The 15251-nt window shown below is 35.6% G+C and overlaps 2 protein-coding genes across 7 annotated transcripts; both read left to right on the top strand.

The window, feature by feature from the left end:
* Nucleotides 1-513: 513 nt before the first annotated feature.
* On the top strand, nucleotides 514-1526 carry LOC111811802 (ethylene-responsive transcription factor 9). The gene has a single exon (XM_023698837.2). The coding sequence runs from the start codon at nucleotides 603-605 to the stop codon at nucleotides 1296-1298; it is 696 nt and encodes a 231-aa protein (XP_023554605.2). The 5' UTR covers nucleotides 514-602; the 3' UTR covers nucleotides 1299-1526.
* A 2686-nt stretch (nucleotides 1527-4212) lies between these two features.
* Nucleotides 4213-14532, top strand: LOC111811638 (phospholipid-transporting ATPase 2). 6 transcript variants are annotated; one of them, XM_023698586.2, is made up of 25 exons: nucleotides 4214-4416; nucleotides 5326-5526; nucleotides 6026-6239; nucleotides 6592-6708; nucleotides 7380-7472; nucleotides 7607-7781; nucleotides 8167-8333; nucleotides 8538-8642; nucleotides 9032-9129; nucleotides 9222-9364; nucleotides 10070-10166; nucleotides 10319-10428; nucleotides 10510-10674; nucleotides 10971-11125; nucleotides 11218-11298; nucleotides 11444-11564; nucleotides 11686-11792; nucleotides 11896-12027; nucleotides 12125-12278; nucleotides 12393-12510; nucleotides 12617-12790; nucleotides 12871-12922; nucleotides 13202-13329; nucleotides 13480-13630; nucleotides 13892-14532. In XM_023698586.2, exons 2-25 carry the CDS (start codon nucleotides 5399-5401, stop codon nucleotides 14216-14218), a joined length of 3312 nt encoding a protein of 1103 aa, XP_023554354.2. In that variant the 5' UTR covers nucleotides 4214-4416; nucleotides 5326-5398; the 3' UTR covers nucleotides 14219-14532. The 6 variants fall into 6 exon arrangements, with proteins under 6 accessions (XP_086974214.1, XP_023554354.2, XP_023554353.2 ...); XM_023698585.2 differs by having other exon boundaries at nucleotides 5323-5526; XM_023698584.2 differs by having other exon boundaries at nucleotides 4215-4416; nucleotides 5297-5526.
* The last annotated feature ends 719 nt before the right edge of the window (nucleotides 14533-15251 follow it).

Here is a 15251-nt window from a genome sequence, read left to right as displayed (position 1 = left end):
AAAAACATACAAACAAACCTGTAGCTGCAAAGCGACCAGTCTTGAAATTTCCGCGTGCCACGTTACTCCTATATACCCTTTATTATAATAATAATAAATTATTATTTATTATTATTACAATTTTCCTCTTTACCCTTTTGATGTTTCCTCGTCCTTTTCTCGTGGTTTGGGCGGCGCCCCCTCCGCTCAGTCAAATCTCCCCTTGACCCACCACCTTTCCTCTTTTACTTTATTACCCCCCTTTTATCTTTTTACTTTAAATTTACTTTTGTTAATTTATTTTTTTTTTTTTAATTTTTTATTTGAAAATCTTTAATATTTTTGTTTTAGTTCGTGTTCTTCAAAATAAATTGAAAATTTCTCATTTGTTACTGTCTCTAGATTTTAAAATTTTAGGCTTTTATTTTGAATTTTTATCATTTAAAATAATAATAATAATAAATAAATAAATAACGGATCGATCCCCGGGGCCTCCATGGGTTCGCGCTACTATAAAAGGCCGCTCCACCGCACCTAATTTTATCCTCAAATCAGTGTAATCCAAACAACTTACAGGTACTTCCATCTCTCGCCGACTTGAAGAACGAAGTACAACGGCCGCCATGGTTGCCAAGGAAAAATCCGCCGCCAAGAGCCTCCCTTCGCTCTGCAACAACACCTATGCTAAAGAACTCCATTTCCGAGGCGTTCGAAAGAGGCCTTGGGGCCGATACGCTGCCGAGATCCGAGATCCCGGCAAGAAGAGCCGCGTCTGGCTCGGTACCTTCGACACGGCCGAGGAAGCGGCGCGTGCGTACGACACCGCCGCCCGTCAGTTCCGCGGCGCTAAAGCGAAAACCAATTTCCCTCTGGAGGAGGAGCTGATCGACGTTTCTCCTCAGAAGATTAATCAAAGCCCTAGCCCTAGTAGTACTGTCGAGTCCTCTTCCTCCTCCAGCCAAGAAAAAACCCCCTCGCCGGAAATCGCCCGGAACTACGGCGCGACTATCGGTGTTGGACGAACTTCTCCCTTCCTTCAGCCTCAGTTTTTGCATCAGGTCGGTTGCAATGTCTCCGCCGCCGCCGCCGCCGCCAGCGGCGGCGGCGTTCGTCCTGTTTTGTTGATGGACGCTTTTGGTAGACCGGAGTTTGTGGCTCATGGCTATCCCATACGTTTCGATCCGGCGACGGTGGATTTGACTGCTAGGTTCTCCGGCGGGTCCCACAGCGATTCGGACTCATCGTCGGTTGTTGACTGCCGGCCGGTGAAGGAAATTCTGAATCTCGATCTCAATCTCGCCCCTCCGGTGGACGCTTGATTTCTCCACTAATTTAGTTTCTTAAAATTAATTGTTTTTTGAAGGATGAGGGAAATTGACGTGTTGTAAAGAAAACGTATTAGGGTCTTTTTTTTTTTTTTTTTTTTTTTTTTTTTTTTTTGTGGCAGCTTGAGAACAATTATCAAACTGGATCTCGTAGGTGCTGTAAGAACACTGTAACCTTCAATATCAAAGCTGGGGCTAATGAAACCTTGCCTTATTCATATACTCTGAATTTAATTGTTCATTATCCATAAAATTAATACTAATTTAATCCTTCAATTTCTACTATTTCATCATTTCATTCTTAATTCCATGAAAATTTCGCATTTTAATCATAATTTCTTTAAATCATATATTTAAGAAAAAAGTTCCTGGCTTTTTCATCGGCTAAGTGACCGACACGTGTGCGTTCGTGGGTAGCAGGAGCCGCCCGGCGCCGACAAGGGAAGTGCATTTATTTATTTATTTATTTATTTATTTAAATGAATAAAGGTATCCGGTTAAAGAATTCCGTGTTGGCGGTGTTAAATGTCACAATCGTGGTGGACGGCACGTGTACTTTCTGAATTCCTGCCGACCCAATAAATTAATTAATTTTCTTTTTTTTTTTTGTTTCTAAATTTTTTCAGAAGTCTGTGGTTTCCAAGTAAGTGATGAGAAATTGTAAGCGACAGTGGTGGGGCCCAACGGAGGATTGAGACGGCAACCGCCTGTTGATTTTTGAAACAGTGCCGTGAGGTGGCGGTTTCAGGTGGTGGGACCGGTAATATCTGCGTCGGCGGAATCTGTGGAGATGATTTCGTTCTCTTTTATTTATTTATTTATTTATTTTTCTTTTCTTGGAAACACGTAACGCATCGGGATGCATGCATGATGAAAATATGGACTTTATTGGCATCATTATCATCATCAACTCCAAACCGAAATTCCCTTTTTATTTTATTTTCTGCAAAATTACATTTTTGTCCCTCCCTAAAATAAAAGCACCCAGTTATTTACCTGTGGACGACTGTTATTTTTTATTATTATTATTTTTTTTAATGTTTTATAAGTTCAAAAAGAAAACTGATATTGTTATGTCTCTAAATTTTTAATTTTAAAAGTCAAATAATTAAATAAATATTTTTGTTTGTTTGCTAATAATTTTTAATGCTTCTCAAATATTGATCCCTTCTCTAAAATAAATTAATTTCATTCAATAGAAATAATATAGGGGGAATTTTTGGGAAGCAGCCTTTTCAAATTCACTCAAATTCAATGAAGGAGGAGTAGCTTTTATTCGCTGGGAAACATAACACTGTAAATCGAATCAGAATAATATATAATGGATCATAGCACACAGACATGTACTGATGCTACCTCTTATTATATTCTTTTAGTGAATAAAATTAAAATTAAATTAAACTCAGGTAAATACGCAAATAATAATAATAACAATAAATAAATAACTTATTTTCCTTTTTCGGTAGGGGAAAATATTCACAAGTGGGTCACGCGCATCGGACATGCCTAGATATCCACGTGGAAAATTGAGAGATGCCACACATCAAAAAGTTGTAAGGCACGCCAATTTTATAACACTTTAATTAGCATTAAATTTAACTAATCTTTTTAATTTAATTATTATTATTATAAGTAAACATTTTATAATTTATTTAATTAAAAAAGAATAATAAGAAGAAGAATAAAGGTTGGCGAGTGGTGAGAGGAGCATGGGCCAGGCGTAAAGGTCCAAGTGGAAGGTTGAAGGGATGCCACAAGTCCAAAGTCGTGACAGGTACTACACGATTACAAGGGGGGGGAGCCCGGCTGCGTACGGAACGTTGTAGAGAAGCCGTGTGGAAAGAGAACGGCGTCGTATCGAATTTGAGATTTGGATCGGTTCATGACCTTTACTTTACTTTACTTTACTTTAGCGTTATCTTTGTAATGTAATGGGCAGCCGAAAAACTCCGCCGCCAAGGCGGACGTATAAAACTATTCCCTTGGATTATTGTCATTGGACCCACCATATTAATTAATTTATTACACATATTCCAACGCCTGACACGTGTCCCCAACATGTCATTCCTTGTCCCCGGCTCACCTCTTTCCTCCTTCCAACGAATTTTTATCTTTTTAAATTTTATGGAAGCATTTCATTTCTAATTTAATATTTTTTAAATAAATTAAAATTTAAGAGATGAATACATTTTTTTAGCTTAATAGTTTATGGTTTAATTGAGATTTAAAATATACTTATTTTGAGACTTTTATTCCATTAACAAATTAGAGGTTAATGATATGCACAATATAAAATAATAAATTATTTTATTAATAAATAATTAAATCAAGAGTTTATAATTAATTAAGATTGAATTACATAATGATTAGTTTATTAAATATTAATTTTTTAATATAACAAATTTATAAAGAAAATACTAAATATTTTTTAATTTAATCATATACAAACTCGCATATATCCCTATTACAGTTTTAGATCAAATCATTTGTCATGATTATAAAATAGATCGTATCAATAGTGTTATTAAGATAAGACATCCAATTTTATTAGTATTTTAATTTTTTTTTTTAGGTTATTATTTGAACATATTACTAAATTGCAAATAAATAATTAATTAACATGGGCCATTCCCCGACACGAAAGGCCCAATATAAATTATTTGGGCTTTGGCACGGCCCATTTTTCTTATATTATAAATACCAACTTGGAGTGATTTAGTTATTTAGCGACGAAATAAATATAAATTTAGAATTTCACAAAATAAATTAATTTAAAAGAGCATTTAGATCAATTACCGGTAACTGTTTTAGATTAAAACATTAAGATATTCGTGGAATCATTCGAAACTGGAAGCGAGATTTAAAAAGAGAGGACAAAGAGTCATCTCGGCCGTTGTTTTGCTCTGATACGGCGCGAAAAGAAAATCGGACGGTGCGCAATTCGCTAGCACCGTTTTCTCATGTACAATACAGAAGATGTGCATTTCATTGTTTATTTTGAGCTCTCATGGAAGTTCTTCAATCTTAAGAGTGTGTGAGAGAGAAATGAACGCGGCGACTAGAAGAACTGGATGCGTTAGAATCAAGTGATTTCCAATACATGGCGATTGAGGTACGAGTGATGTTGTTTATTCTTATGAATCTGTAACCGAGACGATTTGTTTCTGTTTCCTTCGATTTTTTCTCAAATTTGGATCGAATCTCTTCTGTTTCTTTCGGTTGACGAGTTCTTTGTATTATCAGTGCGTCTGCGCTTTTCGATTCGTTTATTGTTTACAGTGTAATACCTCTCTAATTAAGGATTCTACTCTTGAATTCGTATCGTTTGATTTTCAGAAAGCTCTGTTGTTAGATAATAGGTAATGACATTTTTGTGTTGCTTTGGTCGAGCCATACTCGAGGTCTCTAATGAGTATTCAGCAGTTTCTTAATCAGTCTCTGTTAGGAAATTGTAATGCCATTGATTAATATCTGCTCCAAGAAAAACTACAACGTTAACGTTTTAGAGAGCTGAACTTGCCTTTTGATAGAGGCAACTTTTATTAAGCTTAACTAAAAGCTATTTTCATTTCATTCAAAAAATATTGGTACGTAGTTTTTATCAGAGAATTAGTTAAACTCATTGGCGCTCAGTTCCTGTTGAACAACAAGTTAGTTCATCCATGAACTTTGTTGGTATCGATAACTGTTAGCAAGTTCGATTTGGCTTCGCGTCAGTTTTTTCTTTCTTTTCTCTATATTTCTCCTTTTTCTTTTTAAATTTACATTCAAACTCTTGCGTATATAAACTTTTTGTGCGTGTATATGTGTGTATGAGAGAGAGATTTTGAATTGTCCAACATTTATGTTATACATGTGGTGTTGTGCGTATGCAATGGAAATGCTTGGTTATTCGTTTCATATTTGCTTAATTTTCTGTTTGATCGTTCTATGCTGCACTTTTATGAATGACAAAAATATATGAAATTAAATATTTACTCTCTCCATCGCAGCATAACAAATTCATAAATTACTGCAGCAGAGCTTATCGACATAGATAAGGACAGCACTGGACTTGAAACAAAAATTGCATTTGATCGTGTTCTTAAAGATAAATGATGAAGCGTTATGTTTACATCAACGACGATGAACCATCAAATGATCTTTTTTGCGATAACCGCATCTCGAACCGGAAATATACATTATTGAACTTTCTCCCTAAAAATTTATGGGAACAGTTCAGGTAACTTTTCTTTGTAGTAGTTCTTATTAGATCTTACCAGAATTTCTGTTGTTCTCGTTGAATTATGTTTCACATAACATATGATGCATGATCTCAAGAATATCTTATGCAAATGGTTAAGAAAAACCATGGATATTTCATTTTCTTTCTGATTGGCCCTACCTTTCCTCTTTATACTACTTTTTGGAGTTAACTTTATTGCTCTTTTATTTTCATTTGTCCATTCTTTAAAATTCTGTTATTGTGTCTTTAATTAGCTACTGCCAAGGCGTGTGGTCAAAACTAACTATATGTTACAATCTATACTTTTTTGCGTCATTCTAGTATGAACAACCTGCTAAGTCTTCATAATCTTTTAGAGTTTCACTATTGATTTAATATGAAGTTACTTTGAGTTTTTCTCTTTTACAATTGTGTGCCATTATACCTAGCTTGTGGATGCTTTCAATTATACATGCATTTCTCATTCCTAACAAATGTCATTTTTGTTTGTTTTCAGCCGCTTCATGAACCAATACTTTTTGTTAATTGCATGCCTACAGTTGTGGCCGCTTATAACTCCAGTTAACCCTGCCAGTACGTGGGGTCCACTTATTTTCATTTTTTCCGTGTCTGCAACAAAAGAGGCATGGGATGATTACAATAGATATTTATCAGACAAAAAGGCTAATGAGAAAGAAGTTTGGGTTGTGAAGCAGGGTACCAGAAAAACTGTAGGAATCTCTCTCAATATTTTGATCTAGTATTACTTCCTTTTCATATTTGAAAGAGAACAAATTATTAATTTGTTGCGTTTCTTCTAGTAGTTTTTTTTTTTTATTAATCAACAATTATTGTCGTTGAAGATTTGCAAATATATTTTTACATCATGTTCCCTAGTAGTTGGATCATTTATGGAGTTAAATAGCAAATTGTTATATAACAGAGCTTGAAATTAGGATTCTATCATAGTTGTGGAGATAGTGTAACTTCCTTATTGTCAAGTAAAATATGATCTGTTTCTTCTAACTTCTGTTCCTTTGTAACTTTATTGAATTTTCTTAACTTCATGGCTTTTACTTGTAGATTCAAGCACAAGATATTCATGTTGGTAATTTAGTATGGCTCCGGGAGAATGATGAAGTGCCTTCTGATCTTGTTTTGATTGGTACCTCTGATCCTCAAGGAATTTGCTATATAGAGGTTGGTAGGGAGGTTCATGCATTTGCTTAATTGAATTTTGTTTTTCATTTTCAGATTCACTGAGTCAAATGGATTCAATGAATAACCATTTGGCAGATATGTTTTTGAAAACTATTTTTGGATTATGTGATCCAAAAAATGAAAATTTTGAAAAGAACATTTTTATGTTTTTAGTGTATCCATATTTTGAATTTGCAATTTTAAGTTGCATAATTACATAAAAAAATAGAGTTAAAACTTTAATAATTATAGTATTTCATTGTTATAAACTTATTTTATTTTTTGTTAAATTAAATTATGTACAATATAATATATTATAAATTATATGATATTGCAAAATTATAGCATAAAATATGTTCATAAATTAGTAGTTGAGATTCAACCTACTGGTTAGTTGCTACAATTAATTTTTTTTATACTTATGTTACCAAACACATTTGGAACTTTTGTTTACATTGGAATTTAGTTTCTAAATCTGCTACCAACTTTGTTTTTCATTGAATCCCTTGTTTTCACATCTTTGATTTCAGATCACTAACTAAACGCACATTTACCTTTTCATATACTTCTATACGGTAATTTAGAATCCAAGCACCATTAAATACTTTCTCGTTCTTTCTTGTTCATGCCTTTCTTATTAAATAAATAGATAAAAATTTGACATGTTACAGACATCTGCCCTTGATGGAGAAACTGACTTGAAGACAAGGGTCATACCCTCAGCTTGCATGGGAATAGATTTTGATCTATTAAACAAGATCAAGGTTTGGATTTTCCTGTCCAATCATCAACATTCGAGATTTATTACAGGGTTTTAATTTGGGTGAAGCAGATGGCACATTTGTAGGAATCTTCAGCTTGAAAATGACAACATTTGTTATTCACCTTCATTTGGCAGGGAGTTATAGAGTGTCCTATACCAGATAAGGATATTACAAGATTTGATGCAAACATACGGTTATTTCCTCCTTTCATCGACAATGATGTGTGCCCTTTGACAATAAAAAACACAATTCTTCAATCATGTTACTTGCGGAACACAGAGTGGGTCTGTGGAGTAGCCGTCTACACAGGCAAGTGCATCTGCATGAGATTCCAAGTTCATATAAACTATTCACCAAATAATTATTGTGTTCTTCATGGTTAAGAAAAAGGGTCGAGAAGGATAACAAGGAGCAACCTTTTCAGTTGATGCCTTCTCTGGATACAAATATGTTTGTAAAGCCAGGATCTAGAATTTACACAACGATCAGACTTGCTTAAAAGCTACTTTAGCCTTTTTGAATTTTAAAATTCTTGTTGGAAAATTTTAATTATTTGCTAGTGTTTCTCCTCTCTTTTTTGGGTGGATTTAAGATGTAGCAATGGATGACATTTTGCAGAATGGCTTAAATGTTTGAGCCAAAACTGCTCTATTCAATTCTCTTGCAGTTTACTTTGTATGTTTGATCTTTTCAGGCAATGAAACCAAGCTTGGAATGAGCAGGGGTGTCCCAGAACCAAAACTTACGGCTATGGATGCAATGATCGACATGTTAACTGGTGCTATATTTGTTTTTCAACTTGTGGTGGTGGTTGTTCTAGGTATAGCTGGTAATGTGTGGAAGGATTCTGAAGCCCGAAAGGTTCAGTATAATCTCTTTGTTTCCAAAGCTTGTTTGTTTGGCATCTTGATTCTATACTTTCGAAATTAGCATGAAGCTGTCTGTTGTTTGTTTCTACTTAGTTTTTAATGTCTCTCTTTCTCCCCATCTGAGTGAAGACTCATATTAGTTACATATGCTTTTGTATTCCTGTTGATTCTAAGGTGATCTTTTGGTACTATGTAGCTATGGTATGTGCAACATCCAGAGGAAGGTCCATGGTATGAGCTACTGGTTATCCCTCTTCGGTTTGAGCTTCTTTGTTCCATCATGATACCCATTTCAATTAAGGTATGTTGAGGGTGCATGTTATTGAACTTTCTCCACTTTCGTTATCATACTTCTCCATGCCTACGTTTAGTCAGGTAAATGAAAGTATTCCCCTCCCTGTGCTTGCAGTTAATTAGCACAAATGAATGCTGGATGTTTTAGTAGTTGCAATTTCTCTGTTGAATAATTGCTTAGGATGATGATCGTAGGATCAAGTTAAAAATTGGTTATTGAAGTGACTAGTTTAGATGACTTCAGAAGTGGATTACTGCTTATTTGGATGCCTTGTGCATTTGATTACTGCATATTTGCTTTAATTATTTGGTTCATCTTTATCTTCTTGAAGTGGTAGATAGAAGTTGGGAAAAGTTGACTGTGATGCTATTGACTAAAACATTTGCTTTTGTCAGGTGTCTCTGGATCTTGTAAAGAGCTTATATGCAAAATTTATTGATTGGGACTATGATATGATCGACTATGAGTCTGGTATTCCTTCCCATGCTACGAAGTAAGGGAAGTTGGAATTAAACCACAAAAAATTATTGTGGCTTCCGTGTATATGTTGCATATTTTCTTAGAGGTGTATTTTACATGTGGCAGTACAGCAATAAGCGAGGACCTGGGACAAGTCGAATACATTTTGACCGATAAAACTGGTACCATCACTGAAAATAAGATGATCTTCAGGAGATGTTGTATCAGTGGCATTTTTTATGGAAATGAAAATGGCGATGCCTTGAGAGGTTTGGCTCTCTGATTGTTGTCAAGAATTCTTCTCATTGCATTGTTTTCTGTCACCTTTATACAATTTGTTTTTCACAGATAGGGATGTAGGATTTTAAAGATGGGATAGATTATTATTGTCAGTAACCTGAACTGTCAATTCTTAGTTGTATGTATTTGTTTCAAAATAATTCTTGAACTAGCCAAGGAAAAATATTTCGCTGGTTGCTTTCTATCAAAATCTAAAAGTGGTTCAAGCCCCCCAAAAGCAATTGCTACAATGGTTTAGCAAAGGCATCAGACAAACTCTTTTGGTTTCACTTGACTGGAGCATTTTCCTTATTCATTATATAAGATCACGAGTTTGATACTGTTTATACTTCAATTTATTTGCGAAGTTGACTTTAGTTATTTGTTCTGCGTTAATTACATAATTATGTATTAAATCTAGCAGGGGTTTCAGGAATCCGGTGAAATATTATGACAGTATTCATACTTAGATCATATATTTATGTCTTGCCCTATTGTAATTTTCCCTTAATTACTAGTTTTTTAGACAACTTCAATTACTGTTTCTTTGCTTAGCTGTAATTATTTCTCTGATAGGTAAGGTAGACTTCCCTTTATTAGTTAAAATTCTTCCTATTTAAGTGTAATTGGTACATATCGTTTGCCATCCTTCATTATATAGTAGTTCATATTTGACCACTTTCAGTTGCATGCAGATGAAAAGTTGCTCGATGCTATTGCAAGCAGCTCTCCAGATGTTATAAGGTTTCTCACAATTATGGCAATATGTAATACAGTGGTGCCTACAAAAAGGTGATTTTATGTTCAAACCTTTTTTAACTGGAAGCTGGTTGGATTTAAAAATTCATCGATAATTTCTTGGTCAAGTAGGTTAATATATATTCCTGCATGTGTGTATTTCCGTTTTGAAATATAATTTTCTAGCATCTTTCTGTTATTTTCAGCAAATGTGGAAATATCGTGTACAAGGCACAATCACAGGATGAGGAGGCTCTCGTGAATGCTGCTGCTTATTTGAATATGGTATTTGTCAATAAGAATGCTAATGTTCTGGGTGAGAGCCATCTTTCTTAAGGCAAAGTTATTCAGATAGATGAACCGCTAAAATAATGCCCTTGTTTAATTGTGGTTGCAGAAATTCAGTTTAATGGGATGCTAAATAGATACGAGCTCCTAGATACACTTGAGTTCACATCTGAACGAAAAAGAATGTCTGTGGTCGTTAAAGATTGTCAGAATGGGAAGATTGTCCTTCTGTCTAAAGGAGCAGATGAGGCTATACTTCCTCATGCTTATTCTGGTAACCCTAAAATTCAGTTGCGTTCTGAAGATTGAATAAGTAAATAATTTTATCCATCTGTCTATTTTGAACTTTATTCCGTTAGAATACTTGACAGAAATTGGTGTACCGTTGCCCTTTGAATAAAAAACAGAAAAAATGTGAAATTGTTGCGCCGTTTCCCTTTGTTTAAAAAAATCTGGCCACTGCTTCAAGATTGGTACCCTTTTTATATTTGATGACGTCAAATTGGAGAATTCTTTTGCCTTTTATCACAAGGTATGTTGATGTGATTATTACTTATAATTTTACTTCAGGCCAGCAAACAAGAACATTTATGGAAGCCGTGGATCAGTATGCACAACTGGGTCTCCGCACATTATGTCTGACTTGGCGTGAACTAGAGGAAGATGAGTATCGAGAATGGGCTCTTATGTTTAAGGAGGCTAATAACACATTGGTTGATAGGGAGGTAATTGGTACACTTCGTCTATGCATTATATGAATGCACATTTTTTCTGTATGTTGTATTTTTATGTGGCTTGGCTGCTGCTTCTTTTGTAGTGGAGGTTAGCTGAAGTTTGCCTAAGAATCGAGCGCAATTTTGAAGTTCTTGGAGTTACTGCTATAGAAGATAGGCTACAGGTAAATGTTAGTAGTTGCATAGCTAATTTCAAACTGTTATAGGTGAAAATGGTATTGAAAGATGATAATAAAACGCTTATGGGAATATTATTGTTGAGATCAGGAACTGCTATGTTTACTCTTTTTATCATATCTTACCTTTCAGGATGGAGTCCCTGAAACAATTGAAACATTAAGAAGAGCAGGAATAAATTTCTGGATGCTGACCGGAGACAAGCAGAACACTGCCATTCAGATAGCTCTTCTATGCAACTTTATTTCACCAGGTAGACATCGATGTAACAAAATTATCTTGTAGCTCGGTATTATGATCATTATTTTTCATTACGTCATTTTGCTTGCAATTCCTCCTAGTCTTCTTTTTCAATTGCATTTACTATGTCATAGAGCCCAAAGGACAGTTACTGTTAATTGATGGAAAAACGGAGGACGAAGTTTGTAGAAGTTTGGAGCGAGTTGTTCTAACTATGAAGACCACAACCTCAGAACCCAAGGTAATGCTCATTGTTCAATCATTTGATATACATCTCCTTTTGAAAACCCCCTGGAAATGTAAGAAGACCTTTCATTTTTTCTCTGGGCTTCTTCTTTTAATAGGATGTTGCTTTCGTTGTTGATGGCTTGGCTCTGGAAATTGCTCTGAAGAATCATCGTAGGGCTTTCACTGAATTAGCAATAGTATCAAGAACCGCAATATGTTGTCGTGTGACTCCATCACAGAAGGCTCAGGTGGTCCTCTAATTTCTAGTTCTTTTATTTATTAGGTGGTTGCTCGTTCTTTTTTGTCCCGTGGGTTGTTAAGCATCGTATAATCGGTATTATGCAGCTTGTGGAACTCTTAAAATCATGTGATTATCGAACACTGGCGATTGGAGATGGTGGGAATGATGTGAGGATGATTCAGCAAGCTGACATTGGAGTTGGCATTAGTGGAAGAGAAGGACTGCAGGCAGCTAGGGCAGCTGATTATAGTATTGGAAGTAAGTAATACTTATTAATTGCAAAATTTCCTCGATAGTCCTCATTTCTGGTGAACGGAGTGATTTGTTATTTTGGCGAACACCCAAGTTCCATTGGTTTCTTCTTGTTTGCAGAGTTCAGGTTTCTGAAAAGATTGATTCTAGTTCATGGACGATACTCATACAACCGTACAGCATTTTTGTCACAATATTCTTTCTATAAATCCTTGTTGATATGTTTTATCCAGATCTCGTAAGTGTTTCTAAATTCAGTGTCACTCGAAGATAACAAATCGACGTGCTTTTTTTATTTTTTGGACACCCATGTACAAGTAGCACTGACTTTCGGATATGTTCAGTTTCTCTTTCATCTCAGGTGTCTCTGGGACCAGTCTCTTTAATTCTGTTAGCTTGATGGCTTACAATGTTTTCTACACCAGTATCCCTGTATTAGTTAGCGTTCTCGACAAGGATCTCAGCGAAGAAACTGTGATGCAACATCCTCAGATTTTATTTTACTGCCAAGCTGGGAGGTTCGGATCTCAAATCTTTCATGTTTTTTTATTTTTTTATTTTGATGGTTTATTGACTTTATCCATGTCGTCTAAAACAGGCTCTTAAATCCCAGCACATTTGCTGGATGGTTTGGTCGATCTCTATTTCATGTAAGTGACTATATTTGTATGTTTCTTCAGCGAACACTGATTTGTTTTCGTGAAGTAATTCAAATTGCAGTTCAAAGATGACCATTTGGATCTGTTTTGGAATTGATCCTCCGATGATGGAGTATCCTGCTTTTCTTACCATTTAAAGAGAAGTTTCGATGTCGATTGATAAAAATATCAATGCTGATAACATCGAAAGAATGTTTCCTTGAGCAAGAAATCACGTTTGTTTTAAAAATGAAAAAGGTCTCATCTCCCTTATGGGGTGATATTTTGCAGGCTGTTGTCGTGTTTGTAATTAGCATACATGCCTACGCTAATGAAAAGAGTGAAATGGTGGAGGTTTCAATGGTGGCACTATCTGGGTGCATTTGGTTACAGGCTTTTGTAGTGACTTTGGAGACCAAGTAAGCTCTCATCTTTTTGCTATAGGTTAAACGTTGCGACTCCATTTTGTTACGAGTTTCATTGACAAAGTTTGAAGATTATTGAGCCGAAATCTCATGCCTTGACTCGCGTTTTTCTCGTACCATCTGAGATTTGATTGATTCTTGCAGTTCATTCACAATGTTGCAACTTATTGCCATATGGGGGAATTTAGCTGCTTTCTACGTAATCAATTGGATCTTCTGCGCCATTCCTTCATCTGGGATGTATACAATAATGTTCCGCTTATGCGGACAGCCATCTTATTGGATAACCATATTTGTAAGTCTCCCTTGCCCAATATTTCTTCATGCGAAATCAAAATTCAAATATTTAAAAAATGACCAAGTATGTTAGAAATCTATGAAACACAAAAATTTAAAGTCTCTCAAAAGTTCTAAAGATCTATTAAATCCTTTTAAAGCGTATGAGTTCTTAACACAAACTTAAAAGTTGTGGGACTAAAAGAGTAATTTTATCTTTTGTCTTGTTTATTGATATTTGTTTGGGTACTGATTGAAAAGCTTGTTATTATGTTCACAGCTAATAGTAGGCGTGGGAATGGGACCACTTTTAGGCATCAAATACTTCAGATATACATACAGACCAAGCAAAATCAACGCTCTTCAGCAGGCTGAACGTTTAGGTGGGCCGATCCTGTCGCTCAAAAACATTGAGCACCAGCCTCGGCCCATTGATGAGAAAGAAGATTCTCCACTGTTAATATCCCAGCCCAATAACAGAAATACAGTTTTCGAACCTCTATTATCAGACTCTCCAACAGCTGCCTCTAGAAGATCTCTTGCTTCAAGATCGTCCTTTGATTTCTTTCAGACACCGCCCAGTTATTCAATAAATAAGGATAAGTGAACTCAGGTAAAGATAGAGAGTCGGAATGGTAATATGTTGTACAGATTCTCTCCACATAGTAACTGAGTTAGCTCATTTGTTCTTAATTTAATGCTACCTACATTTATATTTACTCAAACGGGTCGGTTCGTTCCCATTTTCACATCTATAGTGAAACTTAGAGACCTTGCAGATGCTTACACTTCGAAGCCAATTTGCACAATTTTGTTTCTCCTGTTTCACTCTTCTTTCCCTTTCTTTTGTAAGTAACTATTGATTATCAACACATTGACCAGTAGATGATAAGAAATTTGGTTTCAACCTTGGATGAGAAACAGTAACATTCTTCTCTTATGCCCTACTTTCAATTATATGATGATGCTAGGGCGTGGTCCTTATATTGGAAATAATGCAGTCTTGGAGGTCTAATGCCTTTTAACTGTTGAGCATATGGGGATGGATTTATATAGAAAGAAGTGGGGCTAACGGAAAAATGTACATATTCTTGAGCTGTCAGGCATACCTTACATGAAGTATGTCACAGGCATTACAGAAGTATGGGGGTTCTTGCTCCATAATTGTACACAACTAAAACGCTTCCAATAAATGAGCTGAACCTGCAAGACATTATAAAAAACAAAGGGGACCTCAAAAAAGTCAAGCTGGTGGAGTGGAGGGTGAGGGGGACCCTGAGCCATATCAAATGGTCATATTTTAGCATGGGCTTGTTGCGCCCCACCCTACAGGCAGGCCCACACCATTTCAAATGTGACAGCCACCACCTAACCCAGCACTGCTCTGAACCTATTCTACAAAAAAAACCCTACCATTTTAGTTTAATTCCAAACAAGTCCTAATGGGTCTTTTCCCCACCATCCAAGCTGTCTTTCAGATAAGTTTCCCTCCTAGGAAACAAATTATATTCCATAATTGAGTTGGTACATCATCCCTGTACCCTAGTCTTTTGATTCCATCTCCAATGAGTTCGAGCCATCATTACCTTTTGTGATCTCTTTTCTCGACATCTTTATTTGATTCTTTGTTTTACCTCCCT

This window comes from Cucurbita pepo, chromosome 15 (assembly GCF_057944985.1).
Source record: "Cucurbita pepo subsp. pepo isolate OVF chromosome 15, ASM5794498v1, whole genome shotgun sequence".
NCBI lineage: Eukaryota > Viridiplantae > Streptophyta > Magnoliopsida > Cucurbitales > Cucurbitaceae > Cucurbita > Cucurbita pepo.
This window is presented reverse-complemented; position numbering and strand designations above follow the sequence as displayed.